The sequence below is a fragment of the Didymosphaeria variabile genome, assembly GCF_027946475.1.
Source record: "Didymosphaeria variabile strain IMI 356815 chromosome Unknown scaffold_4, whole genome shotgun sequence".
Lineage (NCBI taxonomy): Eukaryota > Fungi > Ascomycota > Dothideomycetes > Pleosporales > Didymosphaeriaceae > Didymosphaeria > Didymosphaeria variabile.
The window spans coordinates 3,149,456-3,173,867 of record NW_026611623.1 but is presented as its reverse complement, the minus strand read 5'-3'; the positions used below and the strand labels follow the sequence as shown (position 1 = coordinate 3,173,867).

General features: G+C 52.7%; 8 protein-coding genes across 8 annotated transcripts; 3 read left to right on the top strand and 5 right to left on the bottom strand.

The window, feature by feature from the left end:
* Window positions 1-1,292: 1,292 nt before the first annotated feature.
* Window positions 1,293-2,171, top strand: N0V89_005949 (uncharacterized protein; the record flags this gene model as incomplete). The annotated part of the gene is made up of 1 exon (XM_056214722.1): window positions 1,293-2,171. One exon carries the CDS (start codon window positions 1,293-1,295, stop codon window positions 2,169-2,171), a length of 879 nt encoding a protein of 292 aa, XP_056071989.1.
* Window positions 2,172-5,572: 3,401 nt separating this feature from the next.
* On the top strand, window positions 5,573-6,453 carry BOS1 (protein transport protein bos1; the record flags this gene model as incomplete). The annotated part of the gene is made up of 3 exons (XM_056214721.1): window positions 5,573-5,575; window positions 5,628-5,906; window positions 5,968-6,453. 3 exons carry the CDS (start codon window positions 5,573-5,575, stop codon window positions 6,451-6,453), a joined length of 768 nt encoding a protein of 255 aa, XP_056071988.1.
* Window positions 6,454-6,840: 387 nt separating this feature from the next.
* N0V89_005947 (uncharacterized protein) lies at window positions 6,841-7,560 on the bottom strand (the record flags this gene model as incomplete). Its single annotated transcript, XM_056214720.1, has 1 exon — window positions 6,841-7,560. The coding sequence occupies one exon, from the start codon at window positions 7,558-7,560 to the stop codon at window positions 6,841-6,843; it is 720 nt and encodes a 239-aa protein (XP_056071987.1).
* Window positions 7,561-9,201: 1,641 nt separating this feature from the next.
* Window positions 9,202-12,887, bottom strand: N0V89_005946 (uncharacterized protein; the record flags this gene model as incomplete). The annotated part of the gene is made up of 5 exons (XM_056214719.1): window positions 9,202-11,080; window positions 11,132-11,766; window positions 11,813-12,352; window positions 12,406-12,556; window positions 12,616-12,887. The coding sequence occupies 5 exons, from the start codon at window positions 12,885-12,887 to the stop codon at window positions 9,202-9,204; spliced, it is 3,477 nt and encodes a 1,158-aa protein (XP_056071986.1).
* Window positions 12,888-13,918: 1,031 nt separating this feature from the next.
* N0V89_005945 (uncharacterized protein) lies at window positions 13,919-16,763 on the bottom strand (the record flags this gene model as incomplete). The annotated part of the gene is made up of 5 exons (XM_056214718.1): window positions 13,919-14,817; window positions 14,865-15,724; window positions 15,771-16,006; window positions 16,053-16,311; window positions 16,369-16,763. The coding sequence occupies 5 exons, from the start codon at window positions 16,761-16,763 to the stop codon at window positions 13,919-13,921; spliced, it is 2,649 nt and encodes an 882-aa protein (XP_056071985.1).
* A 1,395-nt stretch (window positions 16,764-18,158) lies between these two features.
* On the bottom strand, window positions 18,159-19,184 carry N0V89_005944 (uncharacterized protein; the record flags this gene model as incomplete). The annotated part of the gene is made up of 1 exon (XM_056214717.1): window positions 18,159-19,184. The coding sequence occupies one exon, from the start codon at window positions 19,182-19,184 to the stop codon at window positions 18,159-18,161; it is 1,026 nt and encodes a 341-aa protein (XP_056071984.1).
* A 488-nt stretch (window positions 19,185-19,672) lies between these two features.
* Window positions 19,673-21,777, bottom strand: irc3 (putative ATP-dependent helicase IRC3; the record flags this gene model as incomplete). The annotated part of the gene is made up of 4 exons (XM_056214716.1): window positions 19,673-20,999; window positions 21,048-21,487; window positions 21,536-21,693; window positions 21,774-21,777. The coding sequence occupies 4 exons, from the start codon at window positions 21,775-21,777 to the stop codon at window positions 19,673-19,675; spliced, it is 1,929 nt and encodes a 642-aa protein (XP_056071983.1).
* A 328-nt stretch (window positions 21,778-22,105) lies between these two features.
* N0V89_005942 (uncharacterized protein) lies at window positions 22,106-24,103 on the top strand (the record flags this gene model as incomplete). Its single annotated transcript, XM_056214715.1, has 1 exon — window positions 22,106-24,103. One exon carries the CDS (start codon window positions 22,106-22,108, stop codon window positions 24,101-24,103), a length of 1,998 nt encoding a protein of 665 aa, XP_056071982.1.
* Window positions 24,104-24,412: the final 309 nt, after the last annotated feature.

The window sequence follows — 24,412 nt, the reverse complement described above, 5'->3', positions numbered from 1 at the left end:
GCTTACTGGAGCCGTCGTGTGTGAATACGTCACTGACGCAGCCTGAGGACGGATGCTTCCTCGCAGCCCAGCCCAGCCCAGCAGTGCCACCAACCCTTATATCATCGCATCAAAGTGGCCACGGCTGCCCTGTAGCCGCCTGAAGGTCTTCTTGCGGCTGCGGTGGCTTGCAGTCGCTGAAACGCGCTGCTCGTCGCGCGGCACACGAAGCGTCTCAGACGCCGCGCCCAACCACTCGCCTTCCAGTAGGGCGAAACGAAACGCCGACGCATCTGGACGTCGATCAAGGCAGCGCCCTGGATGGTACGCTTCGTGTCGTGAGCGCGTTGAGCGTTGACGTGGAGAATGTACATCTCCACTCGATGCGCCCGTCCAACGTCTCGGCGTTTATCGTGCGACCCGCTTTTTGGCGACGTTCGACGAAAGAGACATGAGGACTAGGCGTGGATCGCGTGCGCAACGTAAAGGTTTGGCATATTCCGTTTCTTGCTGTCTTCGCGCTTCTTCCCCTCGCTCTTCTGCTCGTTGCTTGTGCCTGAGGAGTCACGCCATTATCCCTTCTTTTCGTCTTTCCGTTGATCGGCTTTTCATCTTCTGTCCTGGAGACGTCTTTTTTGTAGTTGCAGTTCTGCACTTTTTAATGTACTTGCTGGGTTTCGCTCGCATCTGTCAATTCACCATCGGCTCACGTCAAGCTTGCCTCAATGGGTCTCTATCAACGTCGAAGGCCTTCGCCAATCCAGGCATGGCCAACACGCGTTCGGCGACAGGACGGCGAAGAGAGTCCAGAGAGCTCAGGTATACCGAGCCCAGATAGCTCAGGTGTCCCGAGCCCCAGTGGTTCGAGCAGCCCAAAATCGCCCGATTCTCCAAAGTCTTCCGAGTTGGCATCGCCCACCAACTCGAGCTTTCCCAGCACTTCACTACCGCCGCCTTCGCAGACTGCAGCACCTCCTCCGCCCCGGGTCAGCTCACAGGCTACTGCTACGGCGGCGCCGCGATCGACTACTGCCTCCTCACCATTACCACCACCACCACCACCACCACCACCAACACCTCCGGTCCCGCTGTCGTCAACCGCGCTAGAGCCACCGCAGAGTTTATCTACGATTGCCCCTGCCCCTACCCTTGTCCCATCTTCAAGCGCTGAAGAGAGCACTTCGTCCAGCAGGGCTACCTCATCCGCTCCGCCCGCTCTGCCCATTCTTTCTCAATCACAGGGGCCGAATTCAACTGCCACTTCACAGTCAAGTGCCCTACCATTGATCACAGGAGCTTCGTCTTCGTTTGCTATGAAGCCTGCATCTTCACCCCCAAGTCAGACGGCCTCGTCTTCACCGTCGAGTGGCCTCCGGTCTTCAACGACGGGGTCTGCCTTTGTGCCTGCACAGTCCGAGCTTGACGGCGAAAGATCCGGCATCGGACAACACAGGAACGAAGACCATGAGAGGCCTATCTTGAGCAAAAGCGCCGAGGCAGCTGCCATAACCCTGTCTATCATGGGCTTCATCGCTCTTATCGTCGGCATTGGGATCTTTTTCAAACGTCGCCGTAGACGCCGGAACGAATACTCCATGCGCCACGCAGAAGATGCCTTCAACCCGAACAACAACGGCTCTCTACACGCACCTGAAACTGCCCACGTCATCTACGATAGCCCTCCGCCTTCGCTCGCTCATATGACCAAATCTTCTACAAGCAGTACTGGACTGTTCGCTGGCGCTCATTACGAACGCCCAGAAACCGTATCGACGAAATCGAATGGTTCACGCGTGCGTGCTGCACCCAAGATTATCCCTTCTCAACCTACGCCAAATCCTTTCGCCGACCCACCTCGGAATAAAGCCTACGATCAGCTGCGCGGACGACCACGCTCCACTACGCTAACGGATCGCGGCAGCTGGGTCAAGAACCCATTCAAAGACCCGGCGAGTGAGCGTTTCGACCCATTTGGTGAGTTGCAGGAGAAGGCACGAGCGGAGCGGAGAAAGTACGTTGAGGAGGCGCGACGAGAGGCTGAGGATAGAAGGCGAAGGGAGGAGGAGCAAGAGTATCTGGAGAAGGAAAGAATGGGACTAGAGGTGCCGGTGCGAGATGACAGGAAGGGAAGTGATGTTACGGTTGGGGGGATGGGTGTGCTTGATCGGAGTGGAGATGGCAGATGGACGTGACGAGTATATAGGTCTTGGTGGAGAGGTAGATAATGAACGAAATGTACTATACTCTGGGATATCGCAATAGCAAAGCCCCGATGCCCAACAGTATCGCGAGAACGCTACAATGAGCGTCTGTTTCGAGTACTCGCTGGTGTCGAACAAAGAAGGCAGATGGCGCATTTTCGGGAAGACTACGGTGTTAATCTACATCATAAATGGAAGTTGAAGTATAGCGATTAGGTGAATTTATTCCTCACGGAACATGCAATTCACCCACCGGAGCCGATTGGATTTGACTGATATCTTTCTATCGTGTCAGGCTGAGTGTTATCGCAAATGGATGGAGACTTCAGGATGAAGGAGAAAGCTGGGAGAGAAGAGGGGGCTAGTATCGACTACAAATCAAGTGTGCGTAAAGTCCGCTTAATCTTCATAAAAGGCAGCTTCATGACTTTTCATTCGAGCACGATTACAACGCTAACCTCCACTAATACCACCCAACCCCCCTAATAGCCATCGGACCCATCTCATCCCGCTTCTGATACGGCGTCGCACAATCCAGCCTAGCACATGTTCTACCTACATTATTACACCCCTGGATGATAAAGCAAGCCCAGCCCCTCTTACAGTCACTGTCAACATTGCAAGGCCCGCCAGGAACATTTCCCACAGTGCCAGGCCCGCCGCACGCGAAGCCACCACCAGATGGACCGGTCGGGCAGACGCACCCGTCGCCACCGCCTGCACGCTTGACGCAGCCGAGAGTGCCGCCACAGGCAGCATCGGCTTGGGGGAAGGTTTTGCCGTTCGGATTGGCGCAGGACACGGGTGTTGGGCGGGGCCCGAGTGTGGACGTTGAGGTGATAGTTTGTGTTGTTGATTGCGTTATTGTGTAGAGGGGTGTAGTTGTGGTGGTGACGGTGGATGTCGGCGTAACGGTCTGCGTGATAAGTAGACCTGGGGTCGTAGTCGATGTGATTGTTGTACTGGGTGTGAAAGTCGTGGTGCTGGACACGCCAGGAGTCGTGGTCGGCGTTTCGGTCTCAGTCGGGGTGAAAGTCTGGGTTGATAGAACGCCTGGTGTAGTTGTGACTGTGGTAGTAGTGCTGGGAGTGAGCGTGCTCGTGCTCATGATTGAGGGGGTAGTGGTAGCCTGTGGATGAGGAACAATGCACGAGCACAGGGTGGAGACGACATTGTTTGCCTCGGAGACGAGAGTGGAGAAGAGAGAGACAAGCGGGTCCTTTCTCGTAGGCGTTGCAGCAGCACGCTTCAGATTTCCGGTGAAGGATGGTTCAACGGTTGTGGTCTTTGTCGTTGTAGCAACTGTGGTAGTCGTGTAGATATATCTGTACGGCCCCTGCATTGTTCTAGTTATCCATACAGGAGCTGCTGTCTCTGTAGTGTAGTCTGTTGTTGCGTCGGCCGTAGTAGTCTCATAATACGTCGACGTATCCGCGACTTCAGTGATCGGGATAACGGTAGGATCTGCCGTGAATGTGGAAGTCACGGTCACAGCTTGCGCAGTCTCCGTTGTGTAATCCGTGGTTGGCTCCGCTGTGTTGGTAGAGGTGAAGACAACGGCTGGTAACGTCTCGGTGCTAAACACAGTCGTGGGCGCAGCGGTTCGGGTAGTGGTCTTTATTGGGTATTTGCTAATGCAGAAGGTACTTGCGGGCGGGTCTGAGTTGTCAGTTGAAACCACTTACAGTCCGTTCGCGATATCAAGATAAACAGATATCATGTGGTCACTTACAAGCTGAGAGAGGCGTCAAGAGCCCGACCAGACCGTTTCTGCATGCTGTGTCTTGAGCATTTGATATGGCCATAGCCAGTGCTGCGGCAAAGAGATACTTAGACTGCATGACTTTGATAGAGAGACACAGTGGATGACAGTCTTTATTACTTACGAGTAGTGTATCAATTGCGCACGCTCTTATATACTGTCCAGACCGAACCTTCAAACAAGTCAAGCGAAACACGCATTATCAGCAGCTCCATATTGGCGTTCGTGATGCATGCCATAATTTGCGGTCTGGACGCGCTTGGCGGCGCTCAGCTTGCTAGAGATAAGGCGTACGAAGCTTGCTGAAGCTAGTCATTCCTCTATGAGGTTGACTTTTGGATCCCAATCCACACGTGGTGTTGGGGTGGCTGGCTGCTGTCGAGGTTCTTCGTTCGATAGTGTGGAATTGGACCCTGAACAGGAGCTTTTTTGCGCTTAGAGCACCACTCGCTATGCTCTTTCGAGGTAGACATAGGGGCCCTTCGCGGATAGAGAAGACGGGAAGACAAGAACTATTTCAGCCGTGGCTTGGAGAACGACTGTATCGGGTCTGGAAAAGATGTTTTAGTGGAGTTCAATTTCCCTAGTTGGTAAGCTCTATCCGCACCCGATACAGGGTTGCTGTTGAAGCTTTTAAAGTAGACCAACTAGGTGCATACCGCTTAGAATATTATGAGTAGACTATGGGCTGTAGAACGAATCGTAGATATGATTTTACTTCATAGCGCGAAGTGGTACCTAGGTACCTCGCCTTGTGTGTCATACTCTAGACCATCACCAGCACTGTTATCGATCCTTGAGGCACCTTTGACAGTCCCATCTCGGGAGGGGTCCCTTGTGTCAGGCGCATCACGTTTTTGAAAGTCGGTGAGAAAGCCCGCGGCAAGGTGCAATATAGGGGAAGAAGCGCCGAGGACTAAAATAGTACATCGCGGGGTGACCGAATGCAAGGTACTAGGAAGCCACGAGACCTCGCCATAGCAAGCTCCATAGTCCAATCTAGACTCTTCTTCGAAAGCTGCGCGAGGTAACAGAGAAGGTGAATCTCGGCCTCGGGGGGAGAGGCATATATGGGTCGGACCGAAGAGCCTGAAAGCGAATACGGAGATTTTGCTGAACGAATTGTGCGAAACACATGCGATTTCTCTCAACTACAAAGCTCTTCTCGAAGCTGAGGAATAGAACGCAAAAGCTTATGTGGACTCTTGGGCGATGGCAATTGGATATTGAACAATAGGTCAGGTGAGGAGATTGTCGAAGGAGGCGACGATCAGAGAATCCTGATTGATGGCCATGCTGTATTTCTGCTAGGTCTTGCGTCGGCGTGCGGCACCTCGCATCGTGCCAAAACTGACGACCTGATGCGGATGGAGGAGCGGTGCAGGGTGAGCCGCATCGCGCATCCAGGCCTTCGGGCCCATTGATATAATCCACTAACCACATTAGGACAAACCCTTCTTGGCAGAGTACCCAAGCATCATTACCGATTGCAGATGCAAAGTGTCAACTACACAATAACTTGCGCCCAGTTCGCTCGTCACTGAATCTGCCTGCTATACTCTACCCCTTCCCCTGTGAAACACCGCTACGTATAGAGTATCAGCCGCGCAATCGCAGGACAACCGCCAATATGGTTTGTCTTCACATTCTTGCGTCAACACAAACAGATGCTAACATCCACACAGAACGCGCTCTTCAACTCAGCCCTCCGACAATCAACAAGCATACGAAAAGATCTGGACTTGTTCGCCGATTCGTCCACCCCCTCACCTGCTCTCCAAGGCCAGATCTCCGCAAGCCTCGCTTCATTCTCCCGTACCATCGATGACTACAGCAAACTCGCAAAACAGGAGCCCATACAAACGAAGCAGGAAAAGGCATTTGAGCGGGTCAAGAACTTCAAGGCGGAACTGAACGAGTATCGAGAGAACTTTGGGCGTATAAAGAGTGCAAATGAAGATGTGGTACGTTTCGAAAATGGCCATGGCATTCGGTCGGAGGCCTGCATGTGTTGACAATAACTAGCAAACAACGCACGCGAGAACGGAACTGCTAGGCAGACGACCACACCACGCGGCTACACCAGAAAATCCGTATGCGCAAACAAACGTAAACGCGGCTGCTGCGCAGCACTCAGCCTTCGCCGCTTCGCGACCGTACGACCCAAATTCTCCGTATACCGCAAACCCTTACTCTGCCGGTGCGCCTGTCGGTGCCGACTATTCGCGCGAGTCACATGCCTTCCGTGAGAACACTTTCATGAACAAGACTTCGGAACAGCTGGACGAATTTTTGGACAGGGGAAGGGCCGTGTTGGGCGACCTGGGACACCAGAGGGACATCCTCAAGGGGACGCAGAGAAGACTGTATAGCGTAGCGAATACGTTGGGTATCAGCGGAGACACCATACGCATGGTCGAACGAAGAGCGAAGCAAGATAAGTGGATATTCTGGGCAGGAGTTATCATCTTCTTCCTCTTCTGTTGGCTCGTGCTGCACTTCCTGCGGTAGTCCACGCCACGAGAGTCTGGAAGATGACGCTGTTCTATCTGTGTTTGATTCTTGAGCATCCGTTTGAGCGGGAGCGGCAATTGATCCGGGCTTAGCGAGGCGTCTGGCGCTTGAAAAGAGCGATAATGTTGAACTCACTGAAAGCGAAGACGTAAAATTACATGGGAAGAGTTGTTTTGGATGCAAAATCTCATGTTCATCAAGCATACTTGCTGTTGGTATCATACAGAAGAGAAGATGAAGCCTGCATGACCTCAAAACGCTTCCTTCATTCCAACGAGCAAAAGAAGGACAACCTGCGATAAAAAAGCCAGGAAGGAAAGAACGCTAAGCAAAACCATGAAGACAAATGTCTCACATTGAGTGTGTCGGGAATCCCATGTGGTTCTAGTGATACGCAAGCAGACGAGGCCCAAAAGGATCAGCCTGCACCTGCACCTCATGGACGTCCTCTTCAAGCGCCTGCTGACCGACTGCCAGCTGATTTACCTGGTCCTCAAGGAACATCATTTGCCCCCTCATATCGTCCATCTCAGCCTCGCGAAAGGTCTCCTGTGCGAATAGAGCAGGCGATGGAAACCCGCTCATAATGCCTCTTGATGCGGGCAGCGCGAGATAGTTGGGAGCCCCGATGCGCGGTACCGGTGGATAGTAAATTGGAGGCATTGTTCGAGATCGATGTCGTCCGTCTGCTCGACCCAGGCGTCGACCACGATTCCACCAATTAGGCGCGTCCTCTTCATCGTCGCTTTCTCCGCAGTAATTGTAAGGGCGATGACAGTGGGTCACGTGATTGGCCCGTCGGTTTCGACCATGGGCGAGCTGGTCCAGTGCCTCAGTCGTTGGTGCGAGATTCTTCAACTTTCCAACAGCGTGTTCCCAGTCGTTCAAGCGGTAGTGGTCATTGGAAATGATCTCGTCGGCCAATTTCTCGACAAAATGAGTAAGATAGGGCGGTATTGTGGTCGAGCCTGCCTTGCACGAAAGATAGGCCAATGTTGTAAAGTGTCTCCGTATCTTGTGCATGGCGCTGCCTTTCTCAAACATGTTCTCGAGATGCTCGTAAACGTCCCGATGGATATGCAAAGTGCTAGATTTCTGGGCCATTGCGAAGAACCATTGAAGGGGTCCGAGAGCTTGTTGCTCGGAAAGGCGGCCGTTTGACAGATGACTCACACTTCGAGCCAATCCGAGGAGGTCAATCGTTCGGTAGTGCAAAGCTATTTGTGGCAGATTGTGCCAGAGAAGAGTGTCTTTGACTCTGTACCGCGGCCGGGCTCCTCTTCCCACATGTATTTCTCTCCAGGACATCGTGCCTTCCTGATCAACCACAAACAGTAGGAGTGGAGTTCGATTTTAAAGGAGCTGACTGAAAACGGTACCAGCTGTAATCGGACAACCAGTGCTGCGCGAGTAATTGACGCTGCAGCAGCCCAGCAGAACTCTATATAACGACTCTAAGGGACTCAGCCCAACCTTCGCCTGATCATCTCGCCATGAAGTTGGGTTCCACAACGGGTGTTTGTGCTTACGTGCTGACCAAACCAGCCGCGCATCAATAAGTATGTGAGCAAACAGGTACAACTAACTGACCTCGCAGCCAGTCACTCCAATCATCAAACCTGTCGTAGCCCTGGACAACTCAATGTTGAAAACAAACTCGTAGTGTGGCTGCATCTGCTCACCGCCGATCCAGATCTTGTGTGGCAATTCGTCACACATTGGTCTGGCACCGGTAACACCGTCAAGCATTTTCCCGTGACCTAGAACACAAGCAAAAATGTACTAGATATCTCGGGGTTGTCTCTCGTCGATACCAATTTCGTATCTCGTTACTGATCCCTGTTGTCGCGTGGTTGAGGTGGCACACAGCGATCATTGAGCCACAATTCTGTCCCCACTCCATATCTCTTGAAGCGATGCCTCTTGACCATTAGAACACGTAAGTCGAATGGGTTGTGTAACAAACCATTCGGCACACATCCTCTTTTACTGAAGTTATATGCATGTGCCGTCGACTGAGCGTACACTGTGATAGCAATCTGCGTTGTAGGTTTTCCGCAAGCAAAACATCTGCAAGTCGAAATACGTGAACCTCTTTCGTGTATCGAACGAGCCGCGAACACACGTACACTGATGGTACAAGCCTGTCAGGGCTCGATTCAGGTTTTTCTCCAACGAAGACCACTGGACAGCCATCGGATCAAGGGGGCGGTCAAACTTGAATGCTAGTGATGAAAGGCCCGCGGGCTTAGGTTATGTTCAGTGTGATTGCTTCATTTCTGACGTAGAGAGCCTGAGAAGAGGGAAGTGGGATGGAAAGTGGTAATTGGGCAAACACGCCTTCCATGCTAGCCTGGCAAGTGGATCATCGGCGTGCTGAATACGCGTCACATGTGTGTGTGTTACACCACTCTCAATTCTCTATAGTAATCTTCATGTACGTGTCGACCGAGATGTGCTGCAGTGTGTGTTCGTTCAGGTACCATTGCGTGCATGGCACTTAGGCTAAGGTTTCTTGAGCGGGCTGCTTTCCACCCTCGGAGCGGCATGATCGAGTAGTGTCACTGTACACGTCAATAGGACTTTATGGCAGATGATTGGAAGGAACGAGTTTAGCAATCGTGCGAACACATACAGCGGAATACTTGTTGTCATATTTTAACGATCATACAGATTTTACAATCCATTCCAGAACGCCATCGCAAATGCTCTGTTGTCATCATAATACCTCACGCCATGTTCGCCTCACCATTCTAGACCTCCAGCGCCCCGTTCTCCGCCGGCAAGTATCATGCCAGCTTTTGCTTTCTCGCCGATACCATCCTTCAGGTGGCTGACAGCGAAGCCCTTCCTTCCCTTCTGCGAGGCCTTCAACTTCTTGTCGAGACTCTCGAACGGATCGCTTGTCTCCTCTTTCTTGATCTTAAACTTGCTTGTTCCTAGCACACTATCCAGCTCCTCCACGCTCGGCAGCTTCACATACACAAAGCCGTCCTCGCGCTCCTCGACTGGGAAGGTGGCTATGTTGACCTGCTCGTCGTTTGCGCACCGACCAGCTTCGGGACCAGAGAGCTCGTAGTTGCGCTTGTGGTATGGGCAGGACACCCAGAGCTTGTTGTTTTTGATGTCGTCGCCAATGAGGCCGTCGCTAAGGACGAAAGCACGTTTGTGCGGGCACATCTGCTGCGTGCAGTAGTACTTGCCGCGTACCTTGAAGACGGCAAGTTGTGTGTCGCCGCGCTTGACGGCTTTAGAATCGCCAGTGGGAAGGTCTCGGAATTCTTCCGCCTTGACCAGGGGTTGCCAGCTAAGGTCACCCCACTGATGGTTTTTGAAGTCTTCCTTCACTGATTCCGATGGCCAGTAGCTCGGACGTTCTTGGCCACGTTCTTTCGTCGGCTCAATCGACGGCTCGATATTTTCTGATGTGTTGGCGAATTGGTTGAACAAAGCCCTTCTCTCGGGGCTCTTCAGGACTTCTGTCCACTCACAGAAGTACGATCCGACAAGATCCTGCATTTGCTTCTCGAGGTCCGCACAAATACCGAGCTTGTCCTCCAAGATAACCTCTTGAAGGTATTTGATGCCACCAGGTAGGTTTTCCACCCATCTCGCTGTTCGCTGCAGCTTATCAGCCGTCCTGATATAGAAGGAAATATAACGATCGAGAATCGGGACGATATCGTCAGGCGGAACGTCTTTGGCAAGAAGTTCCGAATGCCTGGGTTTCGCACCTCCGTTTCCACCAACAAAGATGTTGAACCCCTTTTCGGTCGCGATAAGACCGAAGTCCTTGTTCTGTGCCTCGGCGCACTCGCGTACACAACCCGAAACACCGCCCTTGAACTTGTGGGGTGCTCGGATGGACTTGTAACGTTCCTCCAAACGTACTGCCATGCCTACACTATCGCCAACACCGAAACGACACCACGTCGTTCCTACGCAAGACTTTACTGTTCGGAGCGACTTCGCGTAAGCGTGACCAGACTCCATACCGCCATCTACCAGTTCCTGCCAGATGGCTAGAAGATCCTGCTTCTTAGCACCGAACATATCGATGCGTTGTCCACCAGTGATCTTGGTGTACAAATTGTACTTCTTGGCGACAGTTCCGATAATGATGAGTTTCTCGGGGGTGATTTCACCGCCCGCCACACGGGGTATAACACTGAACGTTCCGTTGCGCTGAATGTTCGCCAGGAAACGATCGTTGGTGTCTTGCAGTCCTCGTCTGGAGTCGTCCAACAAGTGCTTGTTAAACAAGCTCGATATGATGGAGCCGATCGCTGGTTTGCAGCCCTCGCAGCCTGTCGACTCGGGCTCCTTCCCGCACTCCTTCATCACGTCAGCGAACCCGGTGAGCTTCTTGACGTAGATGATGTTGAAGAGGTCGGCGCGTGAGTACTCGAAATGTGGGCAAAGATGGTTCTTGACTTCCTGGCCCATTGAAGCCATGGTTTTGTTGAAGATAGTTTGGACGAGAGGCATGCAGCCTCCACAACCGGTTCCGGCCTTCGTACACGACTTTACGTCGCCAATTGATTTGCAGGAGCCGTCTTTGACACCCTTCACCACATCGCCTTTGGTAACGTTGTGACATGAGCAGATCTGCGTGTCGTCGTCGCTGTAATAGGTCAGTATCTTCCTGTTGAAGGGTGAATCAACAAGCTCTTACAGGTCAGCACCATCATCATCGCCCTTTTGCGCGCCGACGATGAGCTCGCTTGGCGGCATCTCCAGCTGCTTCTGATTCTTGACCATCGGAACTAGCTTCACATAGTCCTTCGTGTCGCCAATCATCATGCCACCTAGTAGGTACTTCCCATCCATCGTAAAGAGATATTTCTTGTACACCTGTTGGAAAGGATCCTTGTAGGTGAGGGCTTTGACAGGAGGAGGAGCTGGTCCATCAGTCAAACTCTTGACCTTATCTCTTGGTCCGCTCTCACCGTCTTTCTTCGCTGTTCGTCTCCCGGGCATGTCCTTGGGTCCGTCGCGATCAGCGAAGAAGTCGCCGAAGCTGGCTACTTCCACACCCAGTAACTTCAGTTTCGTGCTCAGGTCTGGTCGCTTGAATTTGCGAGGTGTGTGTGCTTTGGCTTGTGTAAGGTTGAATGCAAGGACATCTGCCATTTCGACGCCCGGAGCGATCAGACCGAAGGTCTGGTTTTCCCAGCTTGCGCATTCGCCAATTGCGTAAATGTGCTTGGTAGAGGTCGATAGATCGGGTGCGACTACGATCCCACCGCCGCGATCAGCGCACTTGATCCCCGTCTTTCGGGCAAGCTCGTCGCGTGCTCGAATGCCAATCTGCGATTGTTAGTGCCTGCGTTATGTCGATGATGTATAGACTCACAGCAAAGCAGATAGTGGTGCATTCCATGTGCTCTCCATCCTCGAATACAACGCCTTTCACAAAGCCCTCCTCATCGACTTCGATCTTACCCACTCGCTTAGAGAGCATGACATCTAGGCCCAATGCTCTGACTTGCTCGACAACCATGCCTCCTGCATCAGCATCCAACTGCCTGCTCAATACCCACCGATTCCTCTCGATGAGTTTTACTTTGCCAAAATCTTCGAGGTCCATCATCGCTTTTGCGGCTTCCAAGCCAAGCAAACCGCCTCCTACTGTGATACCAGTGGTGCCCTTGCGCGTCGCAGCGAATTCAATGAGCCGCTGAAGGTCATCGATCGTTCGGTATACGAAAACGCCTTTTGCATCGTGCCCAGGTGTGTGCTTAGGAAGTAGCGCATCGGAGCCGGTCGCAAGAACGAGGACGTCATATGGTACAGCTTCACCGCTTGATGTCTTGACTTCCTTCCTTTCCGAGTCGATTTCGGTAACGAGTGTGTTGAGGTGGTAACTGAGTGAACCTTCGGGCATCGAAGAGTACTGAAGTGTATGAGCATTGGTTTTTTCGGAGCAGACACTCTGGGGCAACTCACCCAGTCTTTCGGGTTAAGATACAAGTTCTCGACCTCGCGGTGCTGGAAGAAGCTGGTCAAGCCCACACGGTTGTAGGCGAGGTGTGGCTCCTCGCCAATCACCACGACATCGTACTCTCTTCGCTTGACGTCGTATTTGAGTAGTTTCTCGCTGCCGCAAACGTTAGCACACATTGCTCAGACTTTGTCGCATTTCGAGTATTTCCTTACATAAATGCAATGCCCACCATGCCCAATCCCACAACAACTATCCTTTTCCTCTTAGCCTCATTAGCTTCTGTACCGTTCTCCCTCTGCGCTTCTTCCACCCGTTCGGGCAATGTATTCACTTCCGGATCGTTCAACTGTCCAACGGGCAGTTTCGCATCTTTCGCCTCTTTCTCGCCCCAGGTTGGGTTGTGTGGTGGTGATTCGGGAGGAGAATGTGATTGCATGCTCGAAGGCTCAAGACCAGGCGTGTGAATAGGTTCAGTTTCCTCCATGTTTCCTCACGCTGTCGTATCTTGCAAATCCTCGCAAGTAGTAAATGCGAAAACCCACAATGAAGAGGTCAAGCGCGTAACAAGCGATTGCTCGCCGATGGGTATAGAACTCAAGACGAAGGGCGAAGGAAGAAGTTCAAGCGAGCATGGAAGATCAGATCAGAAGAAGGTAGGACATGGAAAGATGCAGACTACCTGACATCTCCACCAGTTCTCCGGGCCACCAAACCACCCATCCCTCTGGACATCAAAGATAGACAACCCACCTTACATCAAGCCACCTCAGACTACAACATGGCCCCTCAATCGGCCAACCACAGCCCCTCCATTGCCAAACGCGCTCACACTGGTACAGAGATAACACAACCACACTGGGCACCGAATCACTAGCGCCCGCTTCAAGAAGGCCCGCGGAAGCGCAGCGCAGCGGAGAAACGTCAAAAAGTGCTTGACAATTCGAACGTACATGATTGTTTTCTCCGGGGAAATCCAGCGATCCTGATAAGGCACGCGCGTTTTGTTTGGCGGCAAGAGCTCGGCAAAGATAAGGTGCCGGGCTGGATCGGAGCAGGGATCATCTAGTGCGCGTGTGGAATGTGTACCGTCTGGACGGAGATGCAAGGCGGGGACGGGCTTTCTCCGGATCGGTGATCGAGGTGTAGCAACAACAGAGATAGTAGACAGTAGCTGCGCGCAAAGCGACCTCCGCAGGACGGACCCTGGTGTGATAGTTGCAAGCCCAATGATCACGTGGCTGGGGGCGTTCCAAGGTTGGAACCCTGGAACCTTGGAAGTTCTCCTGCATCACGTCCCCTCCCGCAGCGCGAACGAAGCCTTGAATGAAAACGGTGCTGTTATAGGATTTGTGTGCGTGATGAGGAAATCCTGCAGATCCGTTTCCTGTCCTTCGTCGCCTCGTAGACTTCGTCCCGATAGGGTGACCCAAAACTCAGCTCCAGGACTCCAAACCTGCCCTACCCGCTAAGCAAATATCAACTTCGAAACTATAGTACACACCCTTCGCTATTTTCTTAGAAGAACAGAAGATCCTCCTCTTTCCATCCTTGTTCCACAAGCGCCTCATGTGTTGCTTTTTCCAGCGGTCCGGGTCCACACACCAGCACTAAGCTCTCCCCATCCGCCCCCCTTACACAATGTTGTTTCAAAAGCGGCGCTCCAATCCTCCCTCTCAGTCCAGTCCAGTCTTCTGGCCCCTTGGTTAATGTATACAACAACTTGCACCTATCCACATTATCCCTCGCAAACACATCCAAGTCTTCTTTACAAAGGATATCTTCAACGAGACGGTTTCCATCCAACACGACACACGTCGTAGGATCGCTCTTATCTTGCATGACAGCGCGCAGCACTTGGAAAATAGGCGTAATCCCCGACCCTCCACAGATCATGAAGAACCGCTTGATGTGCCGCCGTCTTCCATTAATGAGACAGTCGCCTTTACCCACGTATTCAAACTTGCCGATCGGACCTTTCATCTCCACAAAATGGCCCGTGGGAATCGCATCAAGTGCTTTGGTCATCTTGCCGCCTGGTTGCTCTTCCGTGCCGTGATATACTTTGATGAGTACGTCGATGTAGCCGCGCTTGGTCGTCTCCGATATGGGGGTGTAGGAGCGGATAATGGATTCGCGGGTTACGGGGTCTTTGAGCCGGATCATGAGGTGTTGGCCTGTGGGTAGGCCGAGCGCTTGGTCGTTGTGCTCGAGCTTGAAGGTGAAGATGCGGGTGTCCCAGGACACCCTGGTCTTGGAGTGCAAGAGAGACTTGGTCCAGACGCGGCTGTCGAGGAAGACAGGACGGGGTTCTGTGGATTCAGCCGTCGGTTCGCCTTCAGCGAGGATGCGGCGAGCCTCTTCGTCGAGGATGCCAATGTGGTAATCTGGCATCATTGCTTTCGCGGTCTCACTGTCTGCTTCCTGTCAGTGAGATGCAAGCTGTACCGGATTTGAGACTTACGGATCGCCATGAACTCATCAGTGCTGTCCAGACCAGCTGCACTGATGATACTCTGAGCTCCACCTGGATGACCCTCTAAGAACGGTTTTCCATTGTACACCTCGCCATTTACGACGAACCATGGACTTTCGGAATTATTGTGTGCCCTGAACTCATCGATCGTAATCTCATTCTTTAGCCCATCTTTCGTCATCTTGATCTCCTTCGGCGCCTCCACCTGCACGGCATCCGCCTGCTCGCCCTCGATCCTCTCACCCCAGTACCCGTTGGCAAGATTTCCTCCTGCCTTTTTAACGCGCTCCATCCAGCCCCCAGGCATCAATGCTGGTTGAGTAGGGTGCTCGAAGCGCAGAACACCACGCTCGTTGTGAATGGCGACGCGGAACCAGGGGTTATTCATCATACCGAGGACGGACCAGTACATATCCCTTGGCTGGACATTCATGCTCTCATCCATAGCTCTCACAATGATATCCTTCGCCTCTTTCAGCTCTTCGACCAAGATGTTCAGTTTCCAGAAGCACCAACAGAAGCACGTTTCCCGCCAGTCCATGTCTAGCCGTCCACCAAAAAGTTGCTTGTCTTCGAAATCGCGGTACTTGTCTTCTGCATACTCGATGTTACCGAACCTCCAGCTCTTTCCTTGGTCGAGAGATATCTGCACGCGTGTTATGCGGCGACCACCGCCGCTGTAGGCATAGCCTTGCACATTGTAGTACTCTGGTGCAGTGGCCAGTTCGAGCCTTTCATCGTGTGCTGGGACTGCAGTAACCGAGTTGGGGCTAAGATCGTAGATCGCATAGCGTTCATCCATCCACCAGTCCTTGTTCTTTGCTGCCTCGTCTGGGTCGACCATTGTGCTACCAACGTCAGCAATCGCCCCCGTGTCACAACAAGAGGACCTACGGAAGCACCCTGTTATCGTAGATGTGATACCAGTTATCGCTTGGCTCAGCAGTAATGATCAGCTTCTTCAGCCACTTCACGCTGCGGCCACCGATCTGACCTGGTATTACTGCTCGCAGTGGTTTCCCATGGTCCGGTGTGAGGGGCTCTCCATTCATTCCATGAGCGAGCATAATACCCCGATTAGGATCCATGGCCCAGTTGAGCTTGACGGAAGTGCCGTAGTAGCCGTTGGGCTGTCTGGTGTTAGATCTGCATTGTATCATAGGAACGTCGACCGACCAGCTTATCTGCACCCTCCATACACACATACCGCGCTTTCCTCAATGGCTTAGCTCTTTCTAGAACATCTCTCATGACGACGCCAGTAAACAGAGCTGTCGACACCCCAGCGGGGCCCCAGGAGAACCCTTTGGATTTGCGGACGACATTCTGCTCTTTCCTCCTATTGCCTGCACAAACGAGGGTAATGGGGCAGGTGACATTTTCATAGTTTGAGAGTAATTCTTTCAGTTTGATTTTTAAGGGGTTGGCAACGAGTCTGGAGCGGCTGTAAGTGATGATCATTCAACCACGAAAGCGCTGTCGGACTACGTACCCTTCGACAGAAAATTCCCAATCAGGGATGTCTTCGTCCTGAACTTCTGGTACTGGACCATGATTTCTCACATAGAATAGCTCTGGTGAAGTCAAGAAACCTTCCTTGAACAACTCTGTTAGAGTCGCTTCGCAGTTGAAAGGGTGAACACCGGTCAGCCGTATTAACCGAGGGTCTCTTGATACATGTGAATCTGGCGTTGGCTTGTCGACATCCAATACTTGTGTGGGTGCCGTTGAAGGTGGTGGCAGTGGGACGTTCAGCTGCTCTTTGTGGTTGTCTATTGACTGAACCGACTTTGCATCTTCGCCGTCAACGATTGTCTCTGGAGGTGTTGGTGGAAACTCGACACTCTTCCTCAACTGGACTGTCTGGGCCTGTACGGTTGTGGTCATATTGCGCACCGGGGCATGTGATGAGAAGTGAAGGAATCGCTATGAACCGAATGCGGGGTATATTAGAACAAGGAAAGACTGTTGATCGAGATATGTGAAAAAGGTGGCGCTCTGGAGGGTATGACTAGGCTGACACGGATTGACGAGGTGGGTGTAGTAGTGTAACGAAGAAGTGGCGCTGGCCAACAGAAGACAAGAGGGTATGGACCTATGCGTCAAGCATGGATGTTAGCAGACGATTACTACTCGTTGCTGTGTTTCGTAATGGCGGCGATGACCAGCCTGTGCGCCGGAGAAGATGGATCACAGTGACTTGGTTCGGCACACCAACAACGCTCTGATCAGGTGCCGAATCGTGGAGAAGGCTGTCCATGGATTCCGTCATCATGCCTGCATCTGCATACGATCTCCCACAGATAATGCATGCTTATCTCTCGGCACTAAGCGATCCACTCCGGGTCTAGTGCCGTGGGCTGCCGGAAACGTCGAGCGACTCCACGGAACGTTTCGGCGCCTATCAAAGAAGAGTTTGCAGTGCGTTGTGGAACCATCGTCCGGTTCGCAAAAGCCCCCACGGCTCAGATGGAGGCTGTCTCCGTGGACACGGAAATGCAAGCAATGCAGGATTCGGGAGACAAGACAGTCTGGAACTCTGAAGGCTATGAGCAGGTTTGGGTAACATTGGATTTGCCACAAGTATGCTTCGACTCGCTCCCGACCAGACACCCTCTCCGCGACGTTTGCTTTGTTTTGCCGTTCCTCGCCACGTTGTGCGATGCATCTCGATCACGATCTGCGATGCGGGTTTGGGGGCAGCCTGTTCAGGTGGTAGCACTCGAGCACCAGTGCGTCTGCGCACGCTGAATCGCCCCGTCGTGAACAAGCATGTGCTCTCCGCCGAGCGACATCTACGGAGAAAGGGAGCATATCCATTGTGCAAGGACTAGCAGAAACGATAAATTGTATAACATCCTGAGAGATAAGGACGAGGTGGAGTGTAGTTGCTCGGCGGAGAAACGCTCGCTCCGTTGTGCTGTTGCATCTCCGCGGGCAGGCACGACCGGTGGGTTGGTGCCGAGAGCAGCAGCGGGTCCTGCCGGGAACAACATTGCCTTGACAGTATCCCAGGGAACATTTCATGTAGGGCTACCTCAAATCCCTGAGCAGTAGCCGATGACCACCATTGAAACCTCCTTTAAAACATGTACCATCTTGGTCTTCAAGTTTTGCTAGGAATGCTCTCAAACTGGGGTGGCGCTTTGCCTGCATCTATACCATCGTTTTCGTACAATCCTGCCAGTGAAAGAAATAAAATAAAAACAATTTGTGAAGGCACGTTAGCGATTGATGCTCACGAGCGCAGCTCCAAAGCACATGTCACCATAGCATACTCCTCTATGTCCTTTCGAAATCGTCAATGTACTTCTTCCTCCCTAGGACCATGCCTTCGTCCTGCCCACTCAGCTGGACCCCGTCCTCGTCAATGATCCTTACTAGGCTGGGCCATACTACAATCTCCTGAGTCGTAAGTCTGATGGAAGACGTAGCCGCGACGCCTATACTTGCGATGCTTGACGCCGTGTCTGGGTCAAGCTCCGTCTCCGTCTTGCCATGCGCCACCGCACGCTCAGAACGCCAATCGAACCTCCAAAAACAAGGCTGACCGAACAGCGTGAATGCGAAGGAAGCGCCGTGTCTCAGAACATCTCTCAGGTCGTCAAGACGCGCGTTCTTGCCGTGGCCCGCGTCGTCGGGCAAAGCGTATGTTGCGATCAGAGGATTCAGGTCTTTCAACGCGCGCTCGATGTTCACGGTGCGCGCATCGAAAAACGAGAATGCGTTTGCAATGTAGGCGGTATGGCATAAGGCGAAGCTTATCTGCTTCCAGCGGGACAGCAGCGCCAAGTTCACAGGGCTCGTTTCGTCTTTCCCAAGCGTGACTGCTCCTGTTCCAAGAGAGAAGCTTTGGAAGCATTCCACGATTTCCGGCGGGAGTAAGGTGCTGCCGGGGCTATTGCTAATTCCTGATTTCAACAGAAGGCTTCGACTCAGGATCGTCCACGCGATGCACATAGCTAACGTTGCTATCCTTGTGTTTGCGTCACCGAGAAGTCCCAGAATCTGCGGCCATGGAAGAACTATGCCGGTGCTGGCGTGTTCAATGTCGGTTTGCGAGATTCGCTGTTCGACATCGTGGGGTGAGTAAAATTTGCGGATGTGAGCGACGATAACATCATGGAGACCAGAAAATTGCTTCGAAAGTTCCGCATTCGGCAGTGGTTCATCCATTCCTGAGGTGGACGGAGCCCGTGAAGGAGGTGACGGGGTCGACACCAAAGGTACTCGCGGCGGGAGGGCGGACCGGAAATCCGAGTCTTCGGATGAAGCTTTGTGTGGCTTGAATTTGCGAAGCAAAGTCATACGGTGAGACTTGCTCCGTTCCCTTGCTTGAGAAACAAGAACCGGGGTCCCTTGAAGGTCCGCCATGGGCAAAAGATGATTCCCCGACAGCGCAGTATTGAGCCTTCCTGAAGGGATAATTGACGACAACATCTCATATCTGTCGACCCAGTGCGTGCGATGTATCTTTTGCGCAGGAATTCATGGCCGCTAAGTACTTCACGTTCGTCTCCGATATGCTGGAAGTTTCAATTAAGTGATCCAATCTCACATTCCAGTGTTTCGGTAACATTTGCATGAGGATTGCTTCGAGAAGCTACTCGCTTCCGAACGCAGAGGATTCCACTTCGGGCACGTGGTTCTGAAACAGAGAATGAAAGGAACCGGTAACCTGGAACCCTACTACAGATATGGGGACTTTGCAGCTGAACGCGACAGTGATATTTGAGACCCATGCTATTTTCGGATCGCCGCAATAAAGGAAGCTGAACGTTGTAGGGTTGGTTACTTCACTTGGAGAGTCCTCGGAAGGTGTCCGCGGACAAGGGACCAATCCGTATCTCGCCCTGAAGTCGACCTTGCAGCGATCTGGCTCTTTCTTGTATTTTCAAGGCGTTCTTTTGCTTGGCATGCGCTTTCTTGAATCTACCTTTCGTCCCATGTTTGATTCTTGTGATCATGTCCCCGGCCTTTCCTTTGGTAAGGTCCTTCGGTTTCAAGTGATCTTCTTCCGGACGAAATTTGTTCAAAAAGTCAACTTGTGTCTGAGACGCTTGGCTTCGGCGCCAGAGTTGGTTTTCGGAAATCCATATGAACTCGAAGGCTTCTGCGGCGAAAGTGTCTGCCGCATGAACGACATGTTCGAAGGTGTCACCTTCTGCGACGACCTTGGGGGTGGCGTAGGGGCTTTTAGATTGGACACCTGACGGGAGTTTCCGGTAGTGCTTTACACGGAAAGACTGACCATCTTCACCGGTAGGTTCAATGGCGAGGTAGTGACCGCCATTGGTAGACAGAACAAACCTATCCTCACCGACGGCGACCCAAGCGAACTCGCTCATTCGTCGTATTACATTATCGCTCGAGGTATCTGCGATCAGGTCATGCACGGAATCGTAATCGGTGAAGGTAATGGAACCGGAAGGCTTCGCTGAAAGAGATCTTGCAGCGATGTCAGCTGCTTCTTTCTCTCGCTTGCTCTCCCCTTCTTTCCGTTCTTTCAGCGCCATCAAATCTTTAGTGCTAGCCTTCTCGATAATCTCATCAGGGTCAAGACCGAACAATGTTGGCGTAGAGATGACGCCAGTGCTCAGAGCTGAAACCATGTCTATAATGTGACAATTTTCTTTGCCAGGATGCAAGCGCATGCCTCGTCCAATCATTTGCACTAGCAGGTTACGCGACTTGGTAGGTCGTGCCAGCAGGACGCAGTCGATGTTGGGAATATCTGTACCTTCTGTGAAGACACCGCAGTTGAGCAGTACTGGGAAATTTCCTCTTTTGAATGCATCAACCCTAGCACTACGGATCCGGCTTGGGGTATCGCCAGTCACGAATTCGGCGGCGATACCATACTGGCGAAATTTGGCAGTTAAATTTGTAACATGACTGAGGTCGACGCAGAAGACGATGGTGGAATTACGTCCTTTCGCTTTGGCCAGCCACGCTTTGATCAGGAGATCGTTGGTGTGTTCAGTATTGATGGCGCGTGACAGGGCAGCGGTTTTGAAGTCGCCATTTGCAGTAGTGCTCACTCTGTTCAGATCCGCCTTGATTTCGACTGTGGTGAAGACGACGTCGGAAAGCCAATTCTCCTCGATCATGTCCACGTAATCCCTGTCAGAATCAGCGACTCAACCGATGCAATGTTACCTGAACACGCACCTGTGGTATACTATATGATCAATGACTGTGCCAAGCTTGCGGCCATCGAATCTTGAAAAGGTTGCAGAGACACCGACGAGGGCAGGGACCGAGACCTTGTTCCAGTCGGCAGCATGACGCAAGCCAAAGTGCTTGAGCAGGTCGAGATACTGCTGGCTCACTATGTGATGGGCTTCGTCGACCAGTACCAGCTTGTATCGAGCTGGATCAAATTTGACGACCCTGTCACCCGACATGATGCTCTGTATAGAGGCGACGGTGATGTCGGCGGCCCCAGATGCATGGTTGTTGCCCATCTCAATGTCAACGTGCTTGTCGGGGTATGCGAGGGCGCAGTGACGGGCGGCTTGTTCCACCAGCTCGCGGCGGTGGGCCAATATAAGCGCTTGGGAGGCATCTCCGCTGGCGGGGAGTCTGTCAATGAGGTGGGTGAAAATGACCTAAATGGTGGTCAGACATGTGTCGAGTGCTTCCATGGTTGCACGTACTGTCTTGCCGGATCCGGTGGCCAGCGAGACGCCCAGTCTCTTGTGGCCCTTTGCGAGGTAGGCCAACACCGACTGGATGCATTCTTCCTGGTACTCGCGCAACGTGATCTTCAGCGGCGAGGAGGGCAGCGGCTGGGGTGCAGCTGCGGCAGACGCGACTTTGGGATCCGTTGATGCGCATCTACGAGTGGCAGCTCGAGCGACGGCTGCGAAAACCGGGCGCCTGAGTGTACACAACGCATGTTGGGGAAAGCGAAACATCAAGCGATGACGAGGGCAGCCGCGTCGGAGGAGCGAAAGTTGCGCCCTGTCACGACTCACTATCGATAACGCGCGGCCGAGGCACCTCCGGCTTGGCGCCCGCAGCGCGACGCGACCAAGACTTCACCGTGCCACAGAGATGCATCGTACACAATGACGCCCTGTTCGCTGCCATCTTCTCGCGCCAACCTTGGGGCCGCCGCTGGCACCCATACCTTCCTACAGCGCCCCACTGGCCCACTGGGAGCTGGAGTGTTGTCCCGGGATAGCTAATTATCCCTACTCAAAACTCCAATTGCATGGGCCACAATGAGTTCCTCTGACCACGCCGATTCCGACTGGAAGTATTCTCGCCAGCCTGCACCGCCTGTCTCACCGCGCAAACGTCGCAGGTCCTCCTCAGCCGATTCAGGTCGACGGCGTAAGCGTACCGCCTCGACCGCACCGTACAACGATGCGTACCGTCTCTTGTACAATGATTTTGTGCAAGCCATCACAGGCAGCCAGGACGTTTCTAGGACGCCAAACTTCAGGGCGTCCCAATTGGGTGTGACGGTGTGGACACCAAGCGAAAAGGAAGCTTTCTTTAGTGCTCTGGAGAGACTAGGCCAGGATGATCTGCCCGGCATAGCCTCTGCCGTTGGGTCTAAGAGCATCTTAGAGACGCGCCAATTCTTGTTACTCCTCGACGATGCGAAGCTCGATCGCGCTGGCAAGCGGGACATTTCACTTCAAGATATCCCAGCCGCCTCAGAGATCGGAGTCGTGTGCGAACGCCAACTTGATGCAGCAGGTGACACTCTCGCCTTCATGCAGGAGCGCTTCGAAGCGACTCAGGAGCAGAAGCGGTACGGCGAGCACTGGCTCCTCACTCCTGAATTGGCCGACGAAATTGAGGTGGCTGCAAAATGTCTACGTGCGTCCGTACCTGTTGAGAGTGGAGACGATGAGGATCGCCTGGATGCAGCGAGTGATCCACCGTTACTTCAGGAGATACCTGAAGCGAAGCTCATTGTCCCTAAGTCATTGCTCGAGCTGTCGCGGAATCTGTTCATGAATCCGTCTCCCGATACGGCTTACCCTTGGCCGAACTGGCAGGATCTGGCATCTGATATAGCCGTTGAGCCTTGCATGTACCGCACAGCTTTTCGTGATTTTCATACCTTGGTATTATCGTTAACCAAGCGTATCATGCAAATTGCACTTATTCAAGCAACATCTAGAGTACGTGCCCAAGGCTGGCGCGTTAAGAAGGGTGTCAAGCTTTTCGTGAGATCGAGGGATGTCTACACGGCAGTAGATCTATTGGGCGTAAAGGGGAGTCGAAGGCAGTTTTTTCGAGACGTCCCAAGACGCTGCAGACTGAGGGTCACAGACGGGAGGTATAGAAAAACTCGAAGCCTCCGCTGGGATGAAGTCGAACACATTCTCGATGCGGCAGAGAACAAATCGACACCTGCGGACTCAGACACGGATGCGGAAAGCCGCGATGCAGAAGCCGAACAAACAAAATTCAAGTTCAGGGCTGCCCGCAGTGGAACGCCCATGCCTCCTGCTAGGCAATCTAGTCCTGAGGACTCTCTAGACCTAGATGCGGACGCCAATTCCGAGTCACTTGTGGAGGATACGGATTCCGACGGCTACCAACCCTTAGATGATTCATTGGAGACTTCCGACGCGCCTGTTGAAAGAGACGAAGGGTCAAATTATGACTCAACTGAGGACGAACTCGAAGGAACGGAAGAGTTCGATCAAGAAATGAGTCGGCTAGAGGAACGTAGACTGTGGTCTATCCTAGGCGACGTTTCTCCTGGAGATCAGGACTCCAAGCCAGAATCGCCTTCTGAACGACCGATTCGCAGGATTCCACGTCGAAGGAACATGGCAGATAGCGACAATTGGCGAATCTGGACCCAGTATCAACCCGTACGCGAGCAGACGCGCACTAGGATTCCCGTAGCCAGCTTTCTTGCAAATCGGAAGTCACCCAGTCCGTCCCGAGATTGGAATCCAGCTACAGACTATGGGACAGACTATGGTACCGAAACGGGTGTGTCATCAGGAGGGGACCGCAAGTCGAGAAAGAGACCATCTAAGCGTACTGTTCAAGAACTACCTCTTCGGGATGCTCGATCCTATGCTGCTTTGCGAAGCAGACAATCCCGATCTGCAGAGCGTGAGACCGAGTTGGATATCACTGAGAACGAAGCCGAGATTCCTACGCAGTCGATTGAAGATGTCAATGGGGGCGCTTTCGCAACGTCGCTTGTGGAGGAAGACGCAGAGAATGCGATGCAATGGAGTTGAAACTCTGTCACCAGGACAGTATTCGTATACAAGTCTGAGTGCAGTGTCGCCGGAAGATCTGCAATCCAACGATAAACGTACTCTAGGCTCTTGCTCGCAGCTATGCACATATTCCCATTAGCTTAACAGAGAATAGACTCACCAGAAAAACAATATGACGAAGCGTGCAGTACTCGTCAGTCAAAGCGTCATGATGTTTATCTTCGTGTGCCCAGGTTTTAGCACCTTCCATATCGAGTAACAACCCTCCCGGTCGATGCAAGCACGATAGTATGCGCGCTACAGATGCCGAGCCGCGGACAAGGCAAA